Consider the following 24,090-nt stretch of genomic DNA (forward strand, 5'->3'; position numbering starts at 1 on the left):
ATTTGAAAACAAACAATTAATTAGAAGGAGCATCAGTTTACTCAATGGAGAAAAAAGAAAATTACAAATGATCAATTCAACAACTGTCTTGAGTATAGTTTTGGTGTGTACTTAAAACTGGTACTGTATAGAGCTACATACGTTTTGTTTTAAATTGTTACTTTAAAAGTATGAAAGTGCAGATGTATACAGATACACTACTAAAGCAATGCTTTCTGGTTATAGTGATTTATTTATTTATTGTCATGTGTGTTTTCTTACAAAATACGGTGAAAAGTATTGCATAGTGTAGCCACTCTCCAGCATCATCTTACAACATTGAAAAATGCAGAAAGTCATTCTAGTGGATCCCAGAGCATATGCTTCATAATCAAGTGAATTAGTGGAAGCACTGGGCCCGTCTCGATTTGTAAGATTGGACAAATAACCTGCATTAAATAGAAAATGTGTTTGACCACTGAAATACTGAAACAGCTTTGTATCACCTTTTACTTTGTAATTGGATCACTGACCTCCCTGAATCTGAGGCTAATGAATGACATAGAATGTGAACCAACAAATGCAGAAGCATACAAGTATATCATAAAACAAGATAATTACATTCTTGTGCGATCTTGCACTGTAGAAAATCGTATTGTAGGGAAATAGCTATACTGTACAGTAGAAAGTCCACTATTTGTCAATTGACTTACAGCCAATTCACGTTAATGAAACATGCATTATAGCAGAAATGCCTGTACTGCTTTTTAGATTTAATTAACACTGTAACTCTCATGCACTCAAATTGGGTACATAGTTTGTAGCTCAATTAATTGACAATAAAAATCAGAAGACTTCATATGTAAGTTTTTAATAAATGCAAAAGACTAGGAGGTTTTTTTTTAACCCTTGGAGTATATATTTCAATTAAATAATTTAGCAGTAAGATTTCATGAGCTTAATAAATGGTTATTTATTCTCATACCCTTGCACAGAATTAGTACAAGATCTCACATGCAGTCTGTATATGAGCATACACATACACTCAGTGACTGAATACAGTTAAAGATCGTGCAATGATGCAAATTATAATTAATTCAGTCTCTGAATTATGATTTCTGTCTCCCAGTGTGGCAGGCCTTTGATTTCTTGAATGAAATTTTTGGTGGAAGTTGGAGTGGGATCTTGCTTAAGACAAATTACAGTAGGTTGTGCAGTTTCTTGTAGTTGAATATCCCAGGGGCTGGTTCGCAGGTGAACACTGAAACTGGAACATGTTATGTGCGCTAACTGCATGATGACTTGCAGCTAGTTACAAAGTCTGATCCTTACCTTTGCTGATGACTTTTGGTTCTAATAGATTTGCCTGAAAACAGCTCCTGGATGGTCTTTTAAACAGATTTTTAAAAATGTGGCTTTCCAACCATGTGGCTTTTCACAAGTTTCAGCTCTTTCCCAAATAAGTTCTTGTGTTCATATTGGTTCCATATCTTGTGTTTTTGGTTAACACTTCTGAAGACTACCCATTCTGCCTTGGCTGGAAGAGGCCATCGTGATACAATGTGAATTTGATTGCGGCAGTTTACTTCCATCTGCTGCAATCTGTGTTTGGATCTTCCCTTTGTTTTGCATTGCAAACATGGCAACAGGTAATCTGGAAACTCCATAGTCTTCAGGTGTTTGTCCACCCTCAACAATGAGGTATGTGAATTCCATGGATAGCTGTGAGCTACCCCCACCTATAGACATACCTAACCCAAGCTACAGTCATTTCTAGACTAACCTGTAGCAATATTTACCAGAAACCTGATACTTTCTGTAGTCCAAATGCCAAAAATAGCAAGATTTGCAACAGCCACTTTAACAAATAAATGTCTAGTTTTTAAAAGTATTGACTGAAAATTTGTAGCATGACGTGATTGTACTGGACGTGATGATTCAACAAGTGGGAACTGAATCATCACGCAAATATCTGTGCCAATTCCGATCCCCGCATCACTGTAAGTGCGTATGAAGAAGATGTCCTTTAAAGTGTCAACTTTATGGTTTAAAAAAAATAGAGAAATTGCTTTATTTCTTTATGAGCTACACTCCTATTGTACAATATTTGTATCAACTTTGGCAAAGATGTTCCACTACATTAAATGGAAATGTTCTAACATTAATTTTCCCACTGAAGTTTCTGTCTTCTTTCCCATGATAAGGGGGAAGTTTTAATGCATGCCTAAATATCTCTGGTGTACTGCTCAATTGTCAAATCTTTTATTTTAAAAATTCATAACAGTTCAGTCTCATAAGATTACAAGAAAGAACTAGGGCGGAGTCTTGTGCAATAAGTAGAAGTCTCGACTTCCTACAAGGGAGACAGTAGAATCATGGCCTTGCCTCTCCTTGCTAGTGCCTGACACATCTTGTGCCACTCAGGTACTTGACAGAGGGTGGCCGGACTTCCCCTCAGACGAAAGGCCTTGAGTAGAAGAACTATCTTCCAAGAGTTACCGAATGGTGGCCACTCTATTGAACGGCTGCTGGCACAACACCCACCCGAGGCCTAGGTTCAGAGCTGAATCCAAACATACAGATGAATAATAGAGAGCAAGGGATTTTGAGTGTTGTGGGCGGTGGGGGGAGGTGTTGCTGGGGAAGAGACAGCTACATGGGCAGGGAGTGTCACACTAAGCACATTCACCTACCCTTCCTGATGCTTCGTCTCCGGATTTGGTTGAAAGACCCCCATTCCCACCTGGGGAACATGCAAACAAGGAAGGTGATGGCCTAGTGGTATTATCGCTAGGCTGTTAATCCAGAGACCCAGATAATGTTCTGGTGATCATAATCTGAATCCTGTCACGACAGATTGAGGAATTTGAATTCAACTTTTAAAAAAAATTGGAATTAAGAGTCTAATGATGACCATGAAATAATTGTCAGTTGTCAGAAAAACCCTATCTGGTTTACTAATAATCTTTAAGGTAGGAAACTGCTGACTTGAGGGTTTGGATAAAAATCTTCAATTTATCATAACTGAGAAAGTTTAGGCTATCAGAATTGTGCAATGTTGATGCTAATGAACTCTGAAAGGAATTGTTAAAACAACAGTCTTAACAATGCCAATGAAAGAAGCTAAAATGTATCAATTAAATAAAGATTTAAAAAGCTGATATGAGTGATATTTCTCTGGGATTGAGTCTCTGTAATGGATGGTATTGAGTAATGGATTGTAACAGGTTGAAACTTTGTTTTAAAACAATATTTCTAACAGTAATACATGGATATAGCTTTGTTTGATTTTTGAATTCCTCCTTTTATGTTCTCAACCTGTTAAGACAACATCTACGGACTCATATGAATATGTCACATTGACCATACCATCCCTCACCCCCCCCACCACCCTGTTCCTCCATCCCTTGATCTAGTAAAAGCTCTTTGTATTGACTCCTCTTCTTGTTCTGTGATGGGCTGCTTCAAAGGTATAAGCCTTTAAAACTTTGAAAAACATTTAGTTTACCTTTTCAGCTCATCCCACCACCTTGGTCTTTATCAGACATGGTCTTCACTTAATGCAGCTCATCAGATGCAGATATCTGCTAGACTGCAACACTCTTCTGGGAAGTTCAAAAAGGTGTGGGAGACAGGGTTTTAAAACGATCCTCAATGTGTTTAATTGTGGGGCAGTTTTGAAGGCTGTTCCTAACCTTTTGGAACTATTGGGGAGGTGGAAAAGGCTGGGCTTCCAGCTACGCAGAGTCGTGGCACTCTGGCCCGATCAAGAAAGATCCGACCTCTAAAGCATAAGGAACTTCTGATAACATTTTGAAATTGCTGGTTAGGCCTCAGCTGGAATACTGTGTTCAATTCTGAGCACCGTCCTTTAAACAGAAAGAAGTGCCTTCAGGTTTTCAGAGAAGTTTTACTAGAATTGTACCAGGAATGGGGGCTTCATTTATTTGATAGCTTAGAGAAGTTGACTGTTCTTCCAACTTGAACAAGGATCAAATGTAACACTCTGAAGTGCTTTTATGCACTTGATCTTACAGTGTACAAACTCAAAAATGATATAATTAGTGTTTATTTGCTAGTCTTTGCAGGAATGATTATCTTAATTTTGATCAGTAGGATTCACATTGAGTTGTAAAAGCAGTTGTTAATGACCTTTTGGTCGAAAGGTGTCCCTGTGCCAATTGCATAGCAGAATATTCAAACAACTTAGTGTTGAATCAAAATTAGCAATGTTATTGACTTGAAATCCCTGAATATTAAATAAACAGTTTTAAAACTTGTGATTAAATATTGTGTTTTAATGGTATGTTTGAGCAGAATGTCAAATCACCAATTAAAGATTTGAATGATAGCATACAGCTCTTTTAAAATGACTTGAGCTACGCAGAATATGTGTTTTTTTTTAAAAAAAGAAGCAAAAGTGATATCTCCACTAAGAAATTTGTTACATTTTAGAGCTGGATAAATTGAAGATACTTGAACACTTAAAAGATTATTATTATTATTACACCGAGACAATCTCCACACAGTGATACAAGGAAGTACATGGGGACAGCTGTGGGGTAGCCTTTTCATCTTGGAAAGTCAAAGTTAAGGATGCATGCACATTTTGATGCAACGTGCACATCAACTGTAATGTGAAACATTGTTCAAATGCGCCACAAGGATCTTCAAGAAAGCTGAAACTGAACCTTCGCAACCAGTCATACAGTACAAGATCTGCATTAAAACACACCAAATAGAAAACAAGAACCGTCATCCCCAGAACGTTACCTGGATCTCTGAATTATTGTTCTAGCAATATTACCTCTCGGTAATCACCCCCTCAACTGAAGTTCCTCATTCCCTTGCCATTCTAGTAAATCTCTTCAGTAACCTGTCCAGGCCCTTAACATATTTCCTAAAGTGTAGTCCCTTAAAAAAGACAACAGTTCTTGGGTCAGTTGAAATTTTTAAGATCTTTTGTTGGGTCAGATCTGGATTCGAGCTGCAGATTAACCATGATTTAATTGAATGTTGAAAATAGCTGAAGGAGCTAATGGCTGACATTTGCTTTTGCTTTGTAACCATGCACCTGCTGTGCTCCAAGCAAAATTCATGTTACCAAACTATGATCCCTCAAATACAGGAGTGTGATGGACAAAAAAATGCAAAATTTGACTCTGTGTGTGTGTAGGTTTATTTATAATTTTATCTAATTGTATTTATCCTTCAATAAGCATTGTTTTACAAAAGGTCCTGTGTGTACCATAGTGTCAGCTAACAGTTGGAAACATGGTGGGATTACTTTTCTTCTGGAGGCCCAATGTAGTACTCGGGTAACCAGGCACTTAGCTGGATAATGTCATGCCTGCCACTTGATGAAGGCTCTTAACGAGTGGAAGTCCAGCCCCAAGCACTCTGAAACAATTAGAGTCACAGCAGCCCCAACAGGAGCAGTGTCCACTGCTGGTTTTAACTTGGGCATGCAGAAGCAATCCCCATACAACAATGAGTATCAGTAGAATGAATAATGGGGAGGGGAACTGACTTACAACCTTTCTGATGCTGAATTGCTTGATCAGGCACTAAATGGCCATGAACAAGGAATTCCCCCTATTGATGTGATAGCATTTATTGCTTATTGCTTCAGTATGATGTGCAGCGGGTCCGTTAGCTCAGTTGGCTGGATGGCTGGTTTGCGATGCAGAGTGATGCTAATGGTGCAGTTTCAATTTTCACACCAGCTGAAGTTACCATATAGGGCTGTCCTTCTCAACCTTGCTTGAGGAAGTGTGGTGACCCTCAAGATAAACCAGTCATCTGTCATGAATGAGAATGCTGTGGGACTATAACGATTTTATCGTAGTGGGTGAATATCATTAGAAGTGCCATAACTTGGCATGAGGAACCTTGTGGAGGGTGATGGTGTGGAGCTTGTCATGGGGTGCATAACAGGTCAAGCATATGGGTGGGGACATGGAGTGGCATGTCGAGTGAAATCCAGAGGCCCCTACTATCATTGGGATGAAATCCTATAGTAACAAAGCATCTGACAGCCAGTTGGCTGCCTCTGAACTCTTTCCCAAGTCATCTTGCTTATTTCAGCCAGTACCCACCCCTGTACATGAATGTTATGCCTCTGGATCCACTTTGTCCTGAAGTAGGCAAGCTGATCCAGGAATTTTACTGCTATCTGTTCAGCAGATATCCAAGCATATGTAAATGCAACTGTCATTTATATAATTTGTCTGTTTGTACTAGAATGTGTTGTACAATTACAATTGGTTACATTTCTCACTATATTCCTGTACATCGTTGCAGTTAAATAACTCAATGTGTAACATTGTAAATGAGCAGTCCAGACAAACGTGGACTCAAGTGGAGTAGCATGAGGGAATACATAGATCAGGGTGTGCAGCTGTAATTCAGTCATACTTTTAAATCCAGATGTCTGTAATTTTAAATCAATCAAATTACGTAAAAATATCACCTCATTAAAACATGAGCATTTAGAAAGCAGCAAAGCCAAGTTGTTTCGAGGTAGGAATTTCTCTGCAGCACATGCTGAGGTTCTGGTAAATGCAGAGTACTATGATGCTGTAAGATTCTGGGGTATACCTGAACTTTAAGGCCTATGTCAATTAAAATTGCAGATTGAATATGAGGGAGCCATTCCAGACTTTTACTAGTCTTGATTAATTACAAGACCCATTCCACACACAAGTATGTTTACAGAATTTATTAAGTCTGGCATAACAAATACAAAAAAAAAACCCACCATAATAAAAGCAGTGTTTTTTTTTAAATTCAATCCACTTTGGGATACCAGTTCATATCACTGGTTGACTGCACACAGATCTTTGTTCTGGTCTGTTTACTGAAGTTCTCCTTCTGTCTTCAATCTCAATTCTCATTTACTGAATCACTAAGAACCAGATCTTATTAACCCTTACTAGCCACCATCCCATTGCATGATCACATATATCATGGTCTCTAATTGGCTTATTAGTGCCATAAATAGTTTGGGGCCAGTATCGGAGTAGCTAAGTAGTTTCTTTAAATGAAGAGATGATCTTAGTGGCATCACTTCCTACTGCCTCCTGATACATTCTTTGACATGACAATTGCTTTATAAAATCATCCCTTTCGTAACACTTGCACATCTTAATTTACCAACTCCATATATCTTTCCAAGGAAAGGTAGCACGATTGATCAATTTATGTGTCTGCTTACAGTATGTAATGTCACCCCCAAATGATTTAATCTCACGTTAAATATCCCAGTTCATATTTAAATAGATCAAAAAACTGCAAGATTATACAACTCAAAACAGATCTTAATTTCAACATATATGCGAACTTGCAACACATACATATGCCCATAGATTTGTTGCATACTTTAAATTACAAAACTAAACTATATTAAAGCATAGAGACAACAAGGTGCAGGGCTGGATGAACACAGCAGGCCAAGCAGCATCATAGGAGCAGAGAGGTTGACGTTTCGGGCCTAGACCCTTCATCAGAAAAGGGGGAGGGGAAGGGGGTTCTGAAATAAATAGGGAGAGAGTGGGAGGCGGATAGAAGATGGATAGAGGAGAGGATAGGTGGAGAGGAAACAAACAGGTCGAAGGGGCGGGGATGGGGCCAGTAAAAGTGAGTGTAGGTGGGGAGTTAGGAAGGGGATAGGTCAGTCCAGGGAGGACGGACAGGTCAAGGGGGCGGGATGAGGTTAGTCGGTAGGAGATGGAGGTGTGGCTTGAGGTGGGAGGAGGGGATAGGTGGGAGGAAGAACAGGTTAGGGAGGCAGGGACGAGCTGGACTGGTTTTGGGATGCGGTAGGGGGAGGGGAGATTTTGAAACTTGTGAAATCCACATTGATACCATTGGGCTGCAGGGTTCCCAAGCGGAATATGAGTTGCTGTTCCTGCAACCTTTGGGTGGCATCGTTGTGGCACTGCAGGAGGCCCAGGATGGACATGTCGTCTGAGGAATGGGAGGGGCAGTTGAAATGGTTCGCGACTGGGAGGTGCAGTTGTTTATTGCGAACCGAGCGTAGGTGTTCTGCAAAGCGGTCTCCGAGCCTCCGCTTGGTTTCCCCGATGTAGAGGAAGCCACACCGGGTACAGCGGATGCAGTATACCACATTGGCAGATGTGCAGGTGAACATCTGCTTGATGTGGAAAGTCTTCTTGGGGCCTGGGATGGGGATGAGGGAGGAGGTATGGGGGCAGGTGTAGCAATCTCCCCTCCCCCTACCGCATCCCAAAACCAGTCCAGCTCGTCCCTGCCTCCCTAACCTGTTCTTCCTCTCACCTATCCCCTCCTCCCACCTCAAGCCGCACCTCCATCTCCTACCGACTAACCTCATCCCGCCCCCTTGACCTGTCCGTCCTCCCTGGACTGACCTATCCCCTTCCTAACTCCCCACCTACACTCACCTTTACTGGCCCCATCCCCGCCTCTTCGACCTGTTTGTTTCCTCTCCACCTATCCTCTCCTCTATCCATCTTCTATCCGCCTCCCACTCTTTCCCTATTTATTTCAGAACCCCCTTCCCCTCCCCCTTTTCTGATGAAGGGTCTAGGCCCGAAACGTCAGCCTCTCTGCTCCTATGATGCTGCTTGGCCTGCTGTGTTCATCCAGCCCTGCACCTTATTGTCTCGGATTCTCTAGCATCTGCAGTTCCTACTATCTCTATATTAAAGCATAGCTGTGTCTGATTAAAAATGTTTTACCTCAAAGCATTCTCACATTGTTAGCCTAAAGTTGCATTAGTTTGAACCATAAAACAGCAATAAGCCACAAACCAATGATTTTACTTATAAGCTGATCCATGGGCTTCCTTCCTTAGAGAAACTGTTTTAAAACCAAATATAATCAAATAAAGTATCGTGTAATTCCTCACTTGCTTAATCAAGTCAAATTGATTTGATTGATTTATTGTCGTCACTTGTACCTAAGTACAATGAAAAGTTTTTTGTTTTTCGAGCAGTACAGGCAGATCATAGCAAACAAGGACATACAAATCATAGTGCACTTCGACAGAGTGAGGCACACAGGAAGTGCCCAAAGCAAGAACAACATTAAATTTGAAGTTAGAGAGGTCTATTTCGCTGTGTAATAAGGGCAGGGAAGAAGCTGTTCTTGAACCTGCTGGTGTGTGTGTGTTCAAGCTTCTATATCTTCTGCCTGAAGGAGGAGGTTGGAAGAGAGTATTACTGGGGTGAGAGAGGTCTTTGATAATGTTGGCAGCCTTTCCGTGGCAACGAGAATTATAAATGGAGTCCATGGCTGGGAGTTTGGCTTCCGTGATAGTCTGGGCTGTGCACACAACTTCGTGCAGTTTCTTATGGTCCTGGGCAGAGCAGTTGCCATACCAGGCCGTTATGCACCCGGATAGAATGCTTTCTGTGGTGTCTCTGTAAAAGTTGGTGAGGACTCTTATGGACATGCTGAATTTCCTAAGTCTCCTGAGGAAGAAGAGGTGTTGTTCTGCCTTCTTGACTATTGCATCAATGTGGGAAGTCCAGGGCAGATTGTTGATTACCATCACTCTTAGGAACTTGACGCTCTCGAACCTGTTCACCTCTGCTCTGTTGATGTCAATCGGGGTGTGTCCTCCTCCTTTCTCCCTGAAGTCAATGATCAATTATTTGTTTTTGCTGACATTTGAGAGAGAGAGATTGTTATCATTACACCATGACACCAAGCACTCTATCCCCTTCCTGTATTCTGAATCAACGGTGGTGTTGTCAGCAAACTTGTAGATGGCGTTTATATGGAGTTTGGCTACATTATTGTAAATTGAAAAACAACCAAATCCTGTAGTGCCACTACTGACAGAAGGGGATCATTACAGAGAAACAAAGTTGCATGGATGGTTTCTGTTAACATGGAAAATTTATAATTGGCAAAATTGACAAAACTGTGACAATAGGAAGTTTGATTTTACAGATGGAATATATGTGCAGATGGAGTGCTTTTAATCTCACGCTGTGGTAGATTCTGATATTTCTGATTATCCAGTTTGCCATCCTAGAAATTGTAATGAGGAACAAATTTAGTTACCTGTCTCCGGGATGAGTTTAATAAAAAATCTATTTACTTGCTTCTTTTTTGTCAACATGTATCTTAGGTCAATGCCATTGTATTGGACATTGGTGAGACCACAGTTTCAATACTTTGATGCATTTTCTTCCTTCATTAAATAGAGTCCCAAATTGTGAAGAGGTGGAATTGCTTTTTCATTCACCAAGCGTGCAGCACTGCTTTCTTCATGTTAGCAACTAGCCTAACTCAGTCATCCCATTGGTCCAAAGTGCTGCATTCTGTGTCTTAACAGTGAACAAGTCCTGTTTCTCTATTGTCCCCCACCGTTTCTCTATTGTCCCACTGTTTCTTGACTGATATTAGCTTCTATTTAGTCAGGTAAATCTTGATGTTAAAATTCTCACATTTATTTTGAAATTTCTCAAATGTCTCTCCCCTCTCTACCTCTGTAACCTCCTCGAGCCCCTGAGATATCTGCACTTTTGTAATACTGGTCTCTTAATCGATCGCTCATTAGAGTGTTATAGTTCCCCATCTGCTGCTGTTAATGTGCATTTGAACACAGAGTTCTTGGAATGTTGTTGTAGTATACTGGTAGTGTCCCTACCTCTGGACCGGAAGGCCAGTGTTCAGGTCTCATCTGCTCTAGAGATGTGTAGTAATATCTGAGCAAGTTGTTTAAAAAATATCTGCATCGAGTACTTATCACTCCCTTACTGATACATGTTTAGTGTACATTCATTTGTAATGGAGGCACCTCCATCCAAAGAATAGTGCCTCTTCGTTGTCGCACATTTGTTGCAATTTCACTGAGTTAAGCAGGATTCCTGGCTGACAGGTCACACTTATCTGCTCCTGCATGGAAAATCCATACTCACTCTAAACCAGAACCTTTACTTGAAATACCTACAGAGTGCCTGACAAAAATAAAGGGAAATTAGAACAAAAACTGAACAAATTATTTTTTGCCATGTGGAGGGTGTTAAACTTGACTTCAATTGGAGATGTTTGTTTTGAATGGAACTTTTGAAAGCATCTATGGCACATCCTGGTCTTGGTGTTGAGAGACGATTGTCAATGTGAGTTTCTTATTATGATATTTTATGGTTAATCTGGAAGCATGAATAATGTTTAATTGGAATTGGTCTTTAGCATGTATCATGGAGTTCACCTGACATTTCTAGCAATGTATTGCTGCATTGTGGCTAATATTATCTCTATCAAATAGTAACATGCTGATAATTGTATTGAATTTTCTCTACTTGTGCAGTTATGTTTTTCAGTCAAAAAGGGGATAAACATTTGTTGTTTTATTGAGGTTCTGTCTTTAGAGTATTGTGTTTAATCCAATGTGATTGAGCAGGACCCTGTATTTATATGCAATTCAATGCTGATAGGTGATGCTTTGTGTCAGCACCATTTGTCCATCATATAATTTGTTTGGCAATAAAAGAAAAACATCTTTATGACAAGAAGCATGACTCTACTTTAATGTCAATTAAATGACTGTTGCTGAGGATATTTGCCCATGGACCTATTGTCTCTTTTCTATTGGAAATAGAAAAGAAGTACGTGCAAAAGGCCAGTTAGTAACTTCATATAATTTCTTTTTGTAAGGCATTGTTCTCTGATATACAATTCTTGTTCTGCTGACACCGCTGTTATTTCTGAATCATTGAAATTTGTCCTTTTTAATGAAGTTTGATTTTTAAGAAAAAATCAAAATCCTTTCATTCTGTACCTGAAGTTTGAGCATATAATGCATGTTAACTCTTCAGTTAGTTTGTGATGGTCTCTCAGTGGTGCTACCTTTCAGGAAAGATGTTAGTCAAAGGTGCTGTCCACTTTATCAGATTGAACTAACAGATCTCATGGTCCTGTTCAAAACTTGAGTTAGTATTCTAGTCAAGATTTATTTCTCAACTACCATCACTGAAATAGATTACCTGGTTGTTCATTATCATCTTACTGTGCTCACATTGGTAGCTGCATTTCCCAACAACTCACCAGTGACTTCACTCCAAAAATGGCTCCTTTGGCTGTATAGTGCTTTGGAGAATCCTGACTTTATTAGGGTGTCACAGATGAACATGCTGCTTCTTTCTCTTATTTTATTCTTCAAAAGTTACTAAATTTATGACAGGCTTTGTATCATGTTCTTCATTTCAATTAGCAACCTTTGTTTGAACCTTGAACCAAAATTGTCTCCTTGTGTCCAATTATTAGTCTGAAAAATAAAGATTTACATTTGGAGTTGCATTTTCATGATTTATGTTGTCCACAGTCTGGTCAAAATGATATCTTTTCGAACATCGGTTCTAACATGTTTCCTAAATTTTATTTTTCTCTATCGGTACCTAATGTACCTAAGCCATTTCACCATTTAAAGCAAGTGATCTGGGAAAGCAATCAAATTGTCAGTCTGTAAACGGCAAGTAAACTACATTACTGATGTGGAAAGGAGTAAATTTATATGTTTTGTTTTTCTTTCTCTTGCAGCTTTGCACACCAATAAACTGACGATCATGGGGGATATGAAAACCCCAGATTTCGATGACCTGCTTGCTGCATTTGACATCCCAGACATGCAGGTCGACCCAAAAGCAGCAATTGAGTCTGTACACGATGAGAATGAAGGACACCTGAAACAGAGCATCCCCGTGGATGAGGATGCCCAGGTCCCCTCGGCCCCCGACGGCGTAGTGAGTGTGATTGTGAAAAATATCCGAACGCTTGACTCGTGTGAGGCTGTGGCTGCGACAACAGAAACCTCGACTCTAGACAAAGAAAACCATCATTCTTCAGGCAATGGCTTACACAATGGCTTCCTCAGTGTGACTAACTTGGATGGGTATTCTAAGGAGTCAGACGGCAAGTCAACTAGGTGTGAAGGCTCCCCAGGCACTGAAGCTAAACTAGATTTGTCACGAGCCGAGACCATCGATGGCCCTGGGGCAGGAATCAAAGACTCTGCATTTAACCAGTTCAGCCCCATTTCCAGTGCAGAAGAGTTCGAGGATGATGATAAAATAGAAGTTGATGATCCTCCGCACGTCAAAGAGGAGAGCCAGTCGGTTTTTCAAGCAAACACGCATCCGGGTCCCACTGCCGAGCGAGAAGGTGAGAAGCCGAGGAAGCCGGGAGTGGAGACCATGGTCAAGCAGGACGCGCCCGTCCCAGAAGCTGAAGAAAAGGGTAAGATATTGAAAAGCAGCAGAGAGTGTGAAAGCCCCGGTGTTAATTCAGGGATTCTTGAGACATTTAAAGTCCGAAATGTGGACGAGAAATTGTCTGACGAGGATGCTGAAAAGAGTTTTAAAAATTCTGCTGAGAAGCAGCTTGATAACAGAATCCTCGATGGCAAAAGTGGTGAGAAAACTGGAGTGAATGTTACTTGTCCTTCAAACCTTAGGGCTAAGTCCTCCTCCAAGCTTTCCTCGTGCATTGCGGCAATTGCTGCTTTGAATGCTAAAAAGGCTGCAGCAGATATCAATAAGGAACCTCAGTCTGTCTCAAGGGGGCCTTCTCCAGTTTTAAAAGAATCTCGAGAAAGCCCTAGAGTCACTGAAAAGTCTCCAGAGGGCCCTCAGAGCCCAATGGAAGTGGTGAAGAAAGTTGCCATCAAACAGCCCGATAGCCCCCGGAGTGTGTCAAGTGAATGTAGCATGAAAGGGTCCCCTTCCTCTCCTGCAAGCTCACCACCCGCAATCCCCAAGGTCCGCATCAAAACCATCAAAACGTCATCTGGTGAAATTACCAGAACGGTGACCAGAATCATGCCAGATGTTGAGCAAGAGCTTGGTAGAAGAGGACCAGAACAGGCAAACTCCTTGGTTGTCTCATCACTTTTGTCGTCTCCACCTACTGAGTCTGCTGTATCCTCGCCTCCTACGACACCAATGCAATCGGCTCTTGTTACAGCTTCTAATTCAGTAATGTCTCCTGACGTTGCTCAGAAACAGGTTACAATTAAACCTGTTGCCACTGCTTTCCTTCCAGTGTCTGCTGTGAAGACGGCAGGATCGCAGGTGATCAACCTGAAGTTTGCGAATAACACTACAGTCAAAGCCACCGTCATTTCTGCTGCCTCAGTTCAGAGTGCCAGCAGTGCCATCCTGAAAGCTGCTAATGCAATGCAGCAGCAAACAGTGGTGGTCCCGGCATCCAGCCTCGCAAATGCCAAACTTGTGCCAAAGACTGTCCACCTCGCTAATCTTAACCTTTTGCCTCAAACTGCCCAAGCGACTTCTGAACTTCGTCAGGTGCTTTCCAAAACGCAGCAGCCCATAAAACAGGCTCTAATCACTGCTGCTTCCACCCAGCCAACTAAAAAAGTATCTCGAGTTCATGTGGTGGCCTATTCCCAGAATGCTGTGGTTGAGACATTTAATAAGGTGCTGAGCAGTGTAAATCCAGTCCCTATCTACACGCCTAACCTCAATCCTCCAACAAATGCTAATATTAGTATACCACTTCGTGGATACAAATGCTTAGAATGTGGTGACTCATTTGCTTTGGAGAAGAGTTTGGCACAGCATTATGACCGGAGAAGTGTGCGGATTGAAGTCACGTGTAACCACTGTGCAAAGAACTTGGTCTTTTTCAACAAGTGCAGTCTTCTTTCTCATGCTCGTGGGCACAAGGACAAGGGTGTGGTTATGCAATGCTCTCATCTGATTATGAAACCCATTCCTGCGGACCAGATGATCATTCCCAGTTCCAGTAACAGTGTATCTTCCACTACTATCTCTGCACCGGTCTTGACGTCTGCAGGCAGCACTGCCGGTGCCGTGGCGAAAACTGTTGCAAGCATACCCAGTGCGGTGATCTCTGCGCCTGCCAATGCTCCCATTCTCCCAGCAATGCCCCTGGACGAGGATCCATCAAAGCTTTCCCGATATGGCATGAAGTGTTTGGAGTGCAGTGAGACATTTCTGGATGAGATTTTGCTTGCCACGCATTTCCAACATGCTGCAGAAGCAGGCGGACAGGTAAAGTTGTGACAAATGAGTCGGTAAATGTTCCATAGCTCCCTATGTTCTGTTATCCTCGTGGTAATGGGCTGTCTGGTTACATGAATATCTCTGGGCAAAGAACAACATTCTTACTGAAAACAGCCTACAGTGGGCGACAACAATAACTCGCATTTTTGTAATACTTCTTAATGTATTAGAAATGTCCCAGGCTACTTCACAGGAGCACAAGCAGACAAAAAATTGACACCAAAGCAGGACAGGACAGTAACCGAAAATCTGGGTTAAAGAGAAAGGTTTTAAGGAACATCTTTAAACGTGATGAGAGAGAGAGGTGAAGAAACTGAGGGAAAGAATTCTGGAGCTTGTGGCTTAAACAGATGAATATATGGCTGCCAGTGGCAGAGTGAAAGAAGTTTAGTGCAGACGTGACCAGAGTTGGAGTAACTGAGTGTTACTGGAGCAGTGTGGGGCGAGAGGAGATTGCATCAGTAGGTTGGGGCAAGGCATGGAGGGATTTGCAAATAATAAAGGAGAATTTTCATGTTAAGGTGACAGTGGACCAGAAGTCAATGTATTTCAGCAAGCGCATGGATAATAAACAAATGAACTTAGTGCTAGTCAGAATGCAGATAGTGAACAGCAGAGTTTATGAATGTGGAATTTGGGAGGCTGGTCAAAAATACATTGCTCTTTTCAAGTCTGGAGATAATAAGAGTAGTAGAAACCTGAGGAGTAATACCTTAGTGAGGAATCATGAAATCCTGCAAAGAATTATAAATAGAAATTCATGTAGTCACAAGGACTCCAAATTGTTTTGTATTCGGGGTTGGCATGATGTGTTTCAGCACTATTTTAATGTAATTATATTTGTTGGATTTAATCCTTGATGTTTGTTGTGGCACAGTATGTCCCATTTACAGTGATACAAAATACTTTGAGGTGACAAAGACTTTGGACAGAAGATTCTAGAATACTCTTTCTGTTGTGTTTCCACTTCTGTAGGTGGGTTCAAACTCGGGTTTATTGTCTGCATTGCTTAGTGATTCATACCAGCAAAAATTAAGCAACAATTCTACTTCTGCATGTTTCTTACTACCTCATGCATTTGTATGATTTGGATTCAATGACCCTGGAGGTTTGCAAAGGGATGTTCTTAGAGTTGTTGCTCCATTAGTGAATAAATCCTCAATCAGAACACTAAGATCTGTTGCCAACTGCAACAGGTGCATATATGAATGAGCTGCCAGAGGAAGTGGTGGAGGCTGGTACAATTACAACATTTAAGAGGCATCTGGATGCGGAGATGAATAGGAAGGGTTTAATGGGATATGAGCCAAATGCTGGCAAATGGGACTAGATTTATATAGGATATCTGGTTGGCATGGACAAGTTGGACCAAAGGTTCTGTTTCCGTGCTGTATATCTCTATGACTTTAGGTATGAGATATATGTGCAGTAATGAAAACAGATGGGTAGCTATTGACTTTGTGAAATAGTGTAAAATAGAAGATAGTGAGTTGGCAATCTGTTTACTTTTCTCCTGGTTTTTATTTCTATTGGCTCAAGGGAATAATTTAAAATAAATAGACCTACTAAAAAGAATTACGAGAAAACCTGTGGATTTTTCATTCTGTTGATTTCTGTTCCTTTTGAGTGCAGATATTTTGGTTTATTGGCATCAGTACTTAATGGCCTGAGAGGAATGACTAATAGTATTATTGAAGTAAATAAATCCTACAGGCAGAGATATGCTGGAGAATCTGAGATAACAAGGTGTAGAACTGGATGAACACAGCAGGCCAAGCAGCATCATAGGAGCAGGAAAGCTGACGTTTCGGGCCTAGACCCTTCTTCAGAAATCTTACAGGCAGCCAACTGAGTTCTCAGTTTCCAGGTCTTCCAACTATTCAATAACCTGCAATTGTGTAATCCTAGTATCTTTAAAAGAAAGAATGTACCAAGGCACCCCATGGACAGTCATGAGGAGAACAGTACTGAACCAAAAAGAAAGAGGTATAGAATAGTAATAAGAAACTTGGTCTTGAATGGTATGTAGTCCTCAGCAAGCATCATTGAAATCACATTACCTTGTGATTTTTGCCATTGCACCTTGTGGATTGAAACCTTACTAAGTTCAAATTGACTGCAATTCCACAAGACCATAAGATATAAGGGCATAATTAGGCCATTCAGGCTATCAAATCTGCTCCACCATTCATATTCTTCTCAATCCTATTCTCTTGCCTTCTCCCTGTAACACTTGATCCTTTTACCAATCAGAACCTATCTATCTCTGTCTTAAACATGCTCAATGACTTGGTTGTCACAGCCTTCTGCGGTAATGAGTTCCACAGATTAACCATGATCCGGCTGAAGAAATTCTTCCTCCATCTCAGCAATGCCCTCAGGTCCTAGTCTCTCCTACATCTCCACGTCCACTCTTTACAGACCTCTCAGCATTCTGTAATTTTCAATCAGATTCACCCACTTCTTCAAATCTCCATCGGGTACGGACACAGAATCCTCAACTGTTCCTTATATGACAAGCCCTTCATCCCCGGGATTATTCTTGTAAACCTTCTCTGGTCCCCCTCTAATGTTAACACATCCTTTCTTAGACATAGAGCACAAAACTGCTCACAGTACTCCAATTGTAGTCTGACCAGAGCCTCCTACAACCTCAGTAGTACATCTCTGCTTCTGCATTCTCGCCTTCTCAAAATTAATGCTATCATTATGTTTCCCTTCCTAACTGCCAACTGAATCTGCTTGTTACCTTAAGAGAATCCTAAACCAGGACTCTAAGTCCCTTTGTCTTTCAGATTTCTGAAGCCTTTCCCCATATTGACCCCTTTATTCTTCCGACAAAAGTGCATAACCTCACATGCGCACAGGAACGATCACTGGACTTGAAACATTAACTCTGAATTTTTTCCACAGATGCTGCCAGACGTACTGAGCTTTTCCAGCAATTTTTGTTTTTGTTCTGATTTCCAGTATTCGTAGTTCTTTTGGTTTTTATTGCCTAACCTCACACTTTCCCACATTGTATTCTACCTGCCATTTCTTTGCCCACTTTCCCAGCCTGTCCAAGTCCTTCTGCAGCCTCCCACTTCTCAGTAATAACTATCACTCCACCTATCTTTGTGTCATCTGCAAACTGAACAACAATGCTCTCAGTCCCTTTATCCTGATAGTTAATGTACAACGTGAATAGTTGTGGTCCCAACACTGAAGTCCCTGCAGAAGTCCACTAGTCACCAGCTGCCATCCAGAAAAAGACCCTTTTATCCCAACTCTCTGCCTTCTGCTGCTCAGTTAATCCTCTTTCCATGCTGGGGCCTTGCCCCTAATACCATGAGCTGTTATCTTATTTAGCAGCCTCCTGTGCAGCACCTTGTCAAAGGCCTTTTGGAAATCCAAATAGTTCACATCCACTGGCTCTCCTTTGTCTAACTTGCTTGTTAGGTCCTCAAAGAATTCTATTAGATTTGTCAGGCATGATCTCCCCTTGATGAAGCTGTACTGACTCAGCCCTATTTTGCCATGCAGTTCCTAGTACTCTGCAATTTCATCGTTAATAATGCCCTCTAAAATCTTACCAATGATCGAGGCAAGGCTAACTGGCCTATTCACTACAGCACATTTAAATAATCCCTGTGCTCTGGCTATCTTTTTCAAGGAAAGGGCTGTACACATGCTCATACTTTCTCTTTTGGTTGAAGACCTAGGCTTTAAGAACTTCCTTAGGAGAAATGGTTGGAGAAAAAGAGACGCTGAGGAAGGGATTGCTGACAAATGAATGAATGGGTGAAGGCTTTGTCACTGAGAAAAGGAATGTTGTGTTTGGGGCAGAAAGCCATTCAGTACTGGGAAAAATAGGTTGTTGTAAGTCCATAAAACAAATTAACCACAAGGATGGGGACAGAAGCTATTAATATGATAGTAAAATACTGTGGACATGGGAAATTTGAAATGAAGAGGGAAAATCTGGCAACATTTTTGGAGAAAGAAGGAGTTTTTAATCAGATTTGGCAGCATGTTCCATGAAAAGTTATTGACTTGGAACATTGGGCTGGATTTTTGCTGAGTCATGGAGGCTCTGCAGATCTTTAAACGTGGTTAAGAGAACTCGATTCCTGGATTCGTGTGCCCTTAATTTTCGCTTACACAGGAAGATAGCGTGGACAGTGAACCTGAACTCTGCATTGCTGAACTGGTCAGCTCGAGTGCATGGGAGGAGACATCACCGATCTCTCCACAATGTCCAGGGAGTTGGGCCAGCTTTTCAAGGTCTCATGGCTTATAGTTCCTTAGAGAAGTCATGAACCATCACGCAGATGTGGGGATATGTTTGAAAGATAACTTCAAAAGACTTATTCTGCATGCAAACTCATGCATCTCCCCACCCTGCCCTCAATGTCTCCTCATACCCTCCATGCCAACCCATTCTGCAGCATGCACCCCCCCAATGTCACCTTATAGCACAATGCATGCATGACCGAGAGCCCAGACTTACTCTAGTTTGATAAAATGTGTGCACAGAAGGGGAAAATATGGCTTGAATGACAGTGCTTTTCCTTCAATTTATTTTGTCAATGGCTCAATTTTTATTATGTACAATAAAATGTTGTCAACTATTAATAGTTTCTGTCAATGATACTGTAAAGGTTTGGTTAACTGACACATTTATAGGATTGCAGTAATGGCGGGTTTTGAAGAAGCTTTGGCTGCTTCTGTAACCTTTCTACACATGCCTTTGTTACTACAGAGTTTTGTCCTGTCCAGAGTGTATACTAAATGAATGAGCATGGAAGTGCTGTGAGTTGTTGGTGTACAGGGTATGAGGGGCCATTGAGGGTAGGTGGGGGCATGGCTTGGAACAAGTTTGCATGAATTGGGAACATATTGTTGGGCATGTGAAGGGTGAGCTCTATTCAGCCTAATGTTGAACAAAATGTTTCCTTGAAAAGCTGCAAATAGTTAACTATTGGGCAAGTAAAATCAAGCATTGGACTTCAGGAGCACAGTCTCAGCTATGGGAGCAGTCTACACTAAGCCTGAGTATTATCAGTTTTAACATACAGTTGTGATTTTGGAGATGATAATATAGATCATAAAATCGAAGATATAGAAGCAAAATTAGGCTATCCAGCCTACTGAGTCTGCTCTGCCATTCAATCATGGCTGATACATTCTTCAACCCCATAATCATTGATCCACTGACTAATCAAGAACCTATCTATTTCTGTCTTAAATACACTCAATGACTTGGCCTTCCCTGTGTGGTGCGGCAATGAGTTCCACAGATTCATCACCCTCTAGCTGAAGAAATTTGTCTTCATCTCAGTTCTAAATGGTTGTCCCTTCACTCTGAGGCTGTGCCCTCAGGTTCTATTCTCTCCTAATATTGGAAACTTCTTGTCTGCATCCACTTTATCCAGACCTCTCAGTATTCTGTAAGTTTCAGTGAGATTCCCCTCATCCTTCTAAACTCCAATGAGTACAGACCTAGAGTCCTCATCTGCTTGTCATATGATAAGCCCTTGATCCCTGGGATCATTCTTGGACACCACCTCTAGACGCTTTCCATTGCCACCACATCCTTCTTTAGGTATGGGGCCTGAAATTGCTTGTAATATTCCAAGTGCAGTCTGACCAGAGCCTTAAGAGTTCATCTCTGACCTTGTTTTCTAGCCCTCTAGAACTGAATGCTAACATTGCATTTGCCTTCCTCACTGCCAAATGAAAGTGTGTGTTAACTTTAACAGAATCCTGAGCAGGACTCTTACTTTCCTTTGTGCTTCAGATTTCCAAAACCTTTCTCCATTTCGAAAATAGTCTACACCTCTATTCTTCCGACCAAAGTGCACAATCTCTCACTTTCCCATATTGTATTCCATCTGCCACTTCTTTTGCTCACTCTCCTAGCCTGTCCAAGTCATCAGCAAACTTAACAACAAGGCCCTCAGGCTATTTGTCTGGGTCATTAATTGTATAACAGTTGCGGTCCCAACACTTAGCCCTGTGAACTCCACTTATCATCAACTGCCATCCTTAAAAAGGCCGCATTATCCTGACTCTCTCCCTTCTGCCAGTCGGCCAATCCTCTATCTATCCAGTACCTTGCCCCTAACACCATGGGCTCTTATTTAGCAGCTTCCTGTGCAGCACCTTGACAAAGGCCTTCTGCAAATCTGAATAGATCATGTCCACTAGCTCCAGTTGTAGTGAGCAAGTCAGACCTCCTCAAATAGTTCTAACAGGTTTGTCAGGTATGATCTCCCTTTGACGATGCTGTGCTGATGCAGTCCTATTTTATCACGCACTGCCAAGTACTCTGCAATCCTATCCATTATATTATACTCTAAAATCTCACCAACAAGATCAGGCTGACCGGCCAATAGTTTCCTGTATTCTGCCTCTCTCCCTTTTTCTTAAACAGGGCTGCTACATTAGCCATTTTATTTAAATGTCAGGTGAGTTCACTGTGGTGAAGGAGCAGCACTCTGAAAGCTTGTGATTTTAAATAAACCTGTTGGCTGGACGCCAACTCTCCGACACCTCCTCCTACCGCCCCCTTGATCAAGACCCCACCCCTGAGCACCAAACCATCATCTCCCAAACCATCCACAACCTCATCACCTCAGGTGACCTCCCACCCACGGCCTCCAACCTCATCGTTCCCCAACCTCGCACTGCCCGCTTCTATCTCCTTCCCAAAATCCACAAACCTGAATGCCCTGGTCGACCCATTGTCTCCGCCTGCTCCTGCCCCACTGAACTGATCTCCAACTATCTCGACTCCATTTTCTCCCCCTTGGTCCAGGAACTCCCTACCTATGTCCGTGACACCACCCACGCCCTCCACCTCCTCCAGAACTTCCAATTCCCCGGTCCCCAACACCTCATCTTTACCATGGACGTCCAGTCCCTCTACACCTGCATTCCCCATGCAGATGGCCTTAAGGCCCTCCGCTTCTTCCTGTCCCGCAGGCCCGACCAGTCCCCCTCCACTGACACCCTCATCCGCTTAGCCGAACTCGTCCTCACACTCAACAACTTCTCTTTCAATTCCTCCCACTTCCTACAGACAAAGGGGGTAGCCATGGGTACCCGCATGGGCCCAAGCTACGCCTGCCTCTTTGTAGGTTACGTGGAACAATCCCTCTTCCGTACCTACACCGGCCCTAAACCCCACCTCTTCCTCCGTTACATTGATGACTGTATCGGCGCCGCCTCGTGCTCCCACGAGGAGCTCGAACAGTTCATACACTTCACTAACACCTTCCACCCCAACCTTAAGTTTACCTGGACCATCTCTAACACCTCTCTCCCCTTCCTGGACCTCTCTGTCTCCATATCGGGCAACCACCTCGAAACCGATATTCATTTCAAGCCCACCGACTCCCACAGCTACCTAGAATACTCCTCCTCCCACCCACCTTCCTGCAAAAATGCTATCCCCTATTCCCAATTCCTTCGCCTCCGCCGCATCTGCTCCCAGGATGAGGCATTCCACTCCCGTACATCTCAGTTGTCCTCGTTTTTCAAGGACCGTAACTTCCCCTCCTCGGTGGTCGAGAACGCCCTCAACCGTGTCTCCCACATCTCCCGCACCTCATCCCTCACACCCCGTCCACGCAATAAAAACCAAAAAAGAATCCCCCTCGTCCTCACGTACCACCCCACCAACCTCCGGATCCAACGCATCATCCTCCGACACTTCCGCCATCTGCAATCCGACCCCACCACCAAAGACATCTTTCCCTCCCCACCCTTATCTGCTTTCCGGAGGGACAACTCTCTCCGTGACTCCCTTGTCCGCTCCACACTCCCCTCCAGCTCCACCACACCCGGCACTTTTCCCTGCAACCGCAGGAAGTGCTACACCTGCCCCCATACCTCCTCCCTCACCCCCATCCCAGGCCCCAAGAAGACTTTCCACATCAAGCAGATGTTCACCTGCACATCTGCCAATGTGGTATACTGCATCCGCTGTACCCGGTGTGGCTTCCTCTACATCGGGGAAACCAAGCGGAGACTCGGGGACCGCTTTGCAGAACACCTACGCTCGGTTCGCAACAAACAACTGCACCTCCCAGTCGCGAACCATTTCAACTCCCCCTCCCATTCCTCAGACGACATGTCCATCCTGGGCCTCCTGCAGTGCCACAACGATGCCACCCGAAGGTTGCAGGAACAGCAACTCATATTCCGCTTGGGAACCCTGCAGCCCAATGGTATCAATGTGGATTTCACAAGTTTCAAAATCTCCCCTCCCCCCACCGCATCCCAAAACCAGTCCAGCTCGTCCCTGCCTCCCTAACCTGTTCTTCCTCCCACCTATCCCCTCCTCCCACCTCAAGCCGCACCTCCATCTCCTACCGACCAACCTCATCCCGCCCCCTTGACCTGTCCGTCCTCCCTGGACTGACCTATCCCCTTCCTAACTCCCTACCTACACTCACCTTTCCTGGCCCCATCCCCGCCTCTTCGACCTGTTTGTTTCCTCTCCACCTATCCTCTCCTCTATCCCTCTTCTATCCGCCTCCCACTCTCTCCCTATTTATTTCAAAACCCCCTTCCCCTCCCCCTTTTCTGATGAAGGGTCTAGGCCCGAAACGTCAGCCTCTCTGCTCCTATGATGCTGCTTGGCCTGCTGTGTTCATCCAGCCTTGCACCTTGTTGTCTCTGTTGGACTATAACCTGGTTTTGTGTGACTTCTGACTTTGATTCTCTTCAAGTTCTGTTATGTTTTAACTGGATGACAACAGTGATTATAACTGCTAAACAAATTTATTAGACAATTGTTAGGTAAGACTAGGGGACACATTTTTAAGGTGAGATGAGAGAGTTTCAGAAAAGACATGAGGGGCAAATGTTTTACACCGAGGGTGGTTTGGGTGTGGAATGAACTTCCTGAGGAAGTGGTGGATGTGGGTACAATTACAATCTTTAAAAGATATTTGAATAAGTACATGAATAGAAAAGTTTGGAGGGATATGAGCAGGTGCAGGCAGGTGGGACTAGTTTAGTCTGGGATTAGTTTGGCATGGACTGGTTGGACCAAAGACTCTATTTTTGTGTTGTATGACTC

The 24,090-nt window shown here is 42.6% G+C and overlaps 1 protein-coding gene across 7 annotated transcripts in view; it reads left to right on the plus strand.

Annotated features, from left to right (window-relative positions):
* Positions 1-24,090, plus strand: part of znf532 (zinc finger protein 532) — a 183,503-nt gene that overhangs the window by 73,971 nt on the left and 85,442 nt on the right. For all 7 annotated transcript variants that reach the window (XM_048597257.1, XM_048597270.1, XM_048597275.1 and 4 more), the window contains one exon: positions 12,514-15,005. In XM_048597257.1, coding sequence (XP_048453214.1) covers positions 12,540-15,005 — 2,466 coding nt within the window. In that variant the 5' untranslated portion in view covers positions 12,514-12,539. The remainder of the gene's footprint in view (positions 1-12,513; positions 15,006-24,090) is intronic.

Source organism: Rhincodon typus, chromosome 1 (assembly GCF_021869965.1).
Source record: "Rhincodon typus isolate 14 chromosome 1, sRhiTyp1.1, whole genome shotgun sequence".
Taxonomy (NCBI): Eukaryota; Metazoa; Chordata; class Chondrichthyes; order Orectolobiformes; family Rhincodontidae; genus Rhincodon; species Rhincodon typus.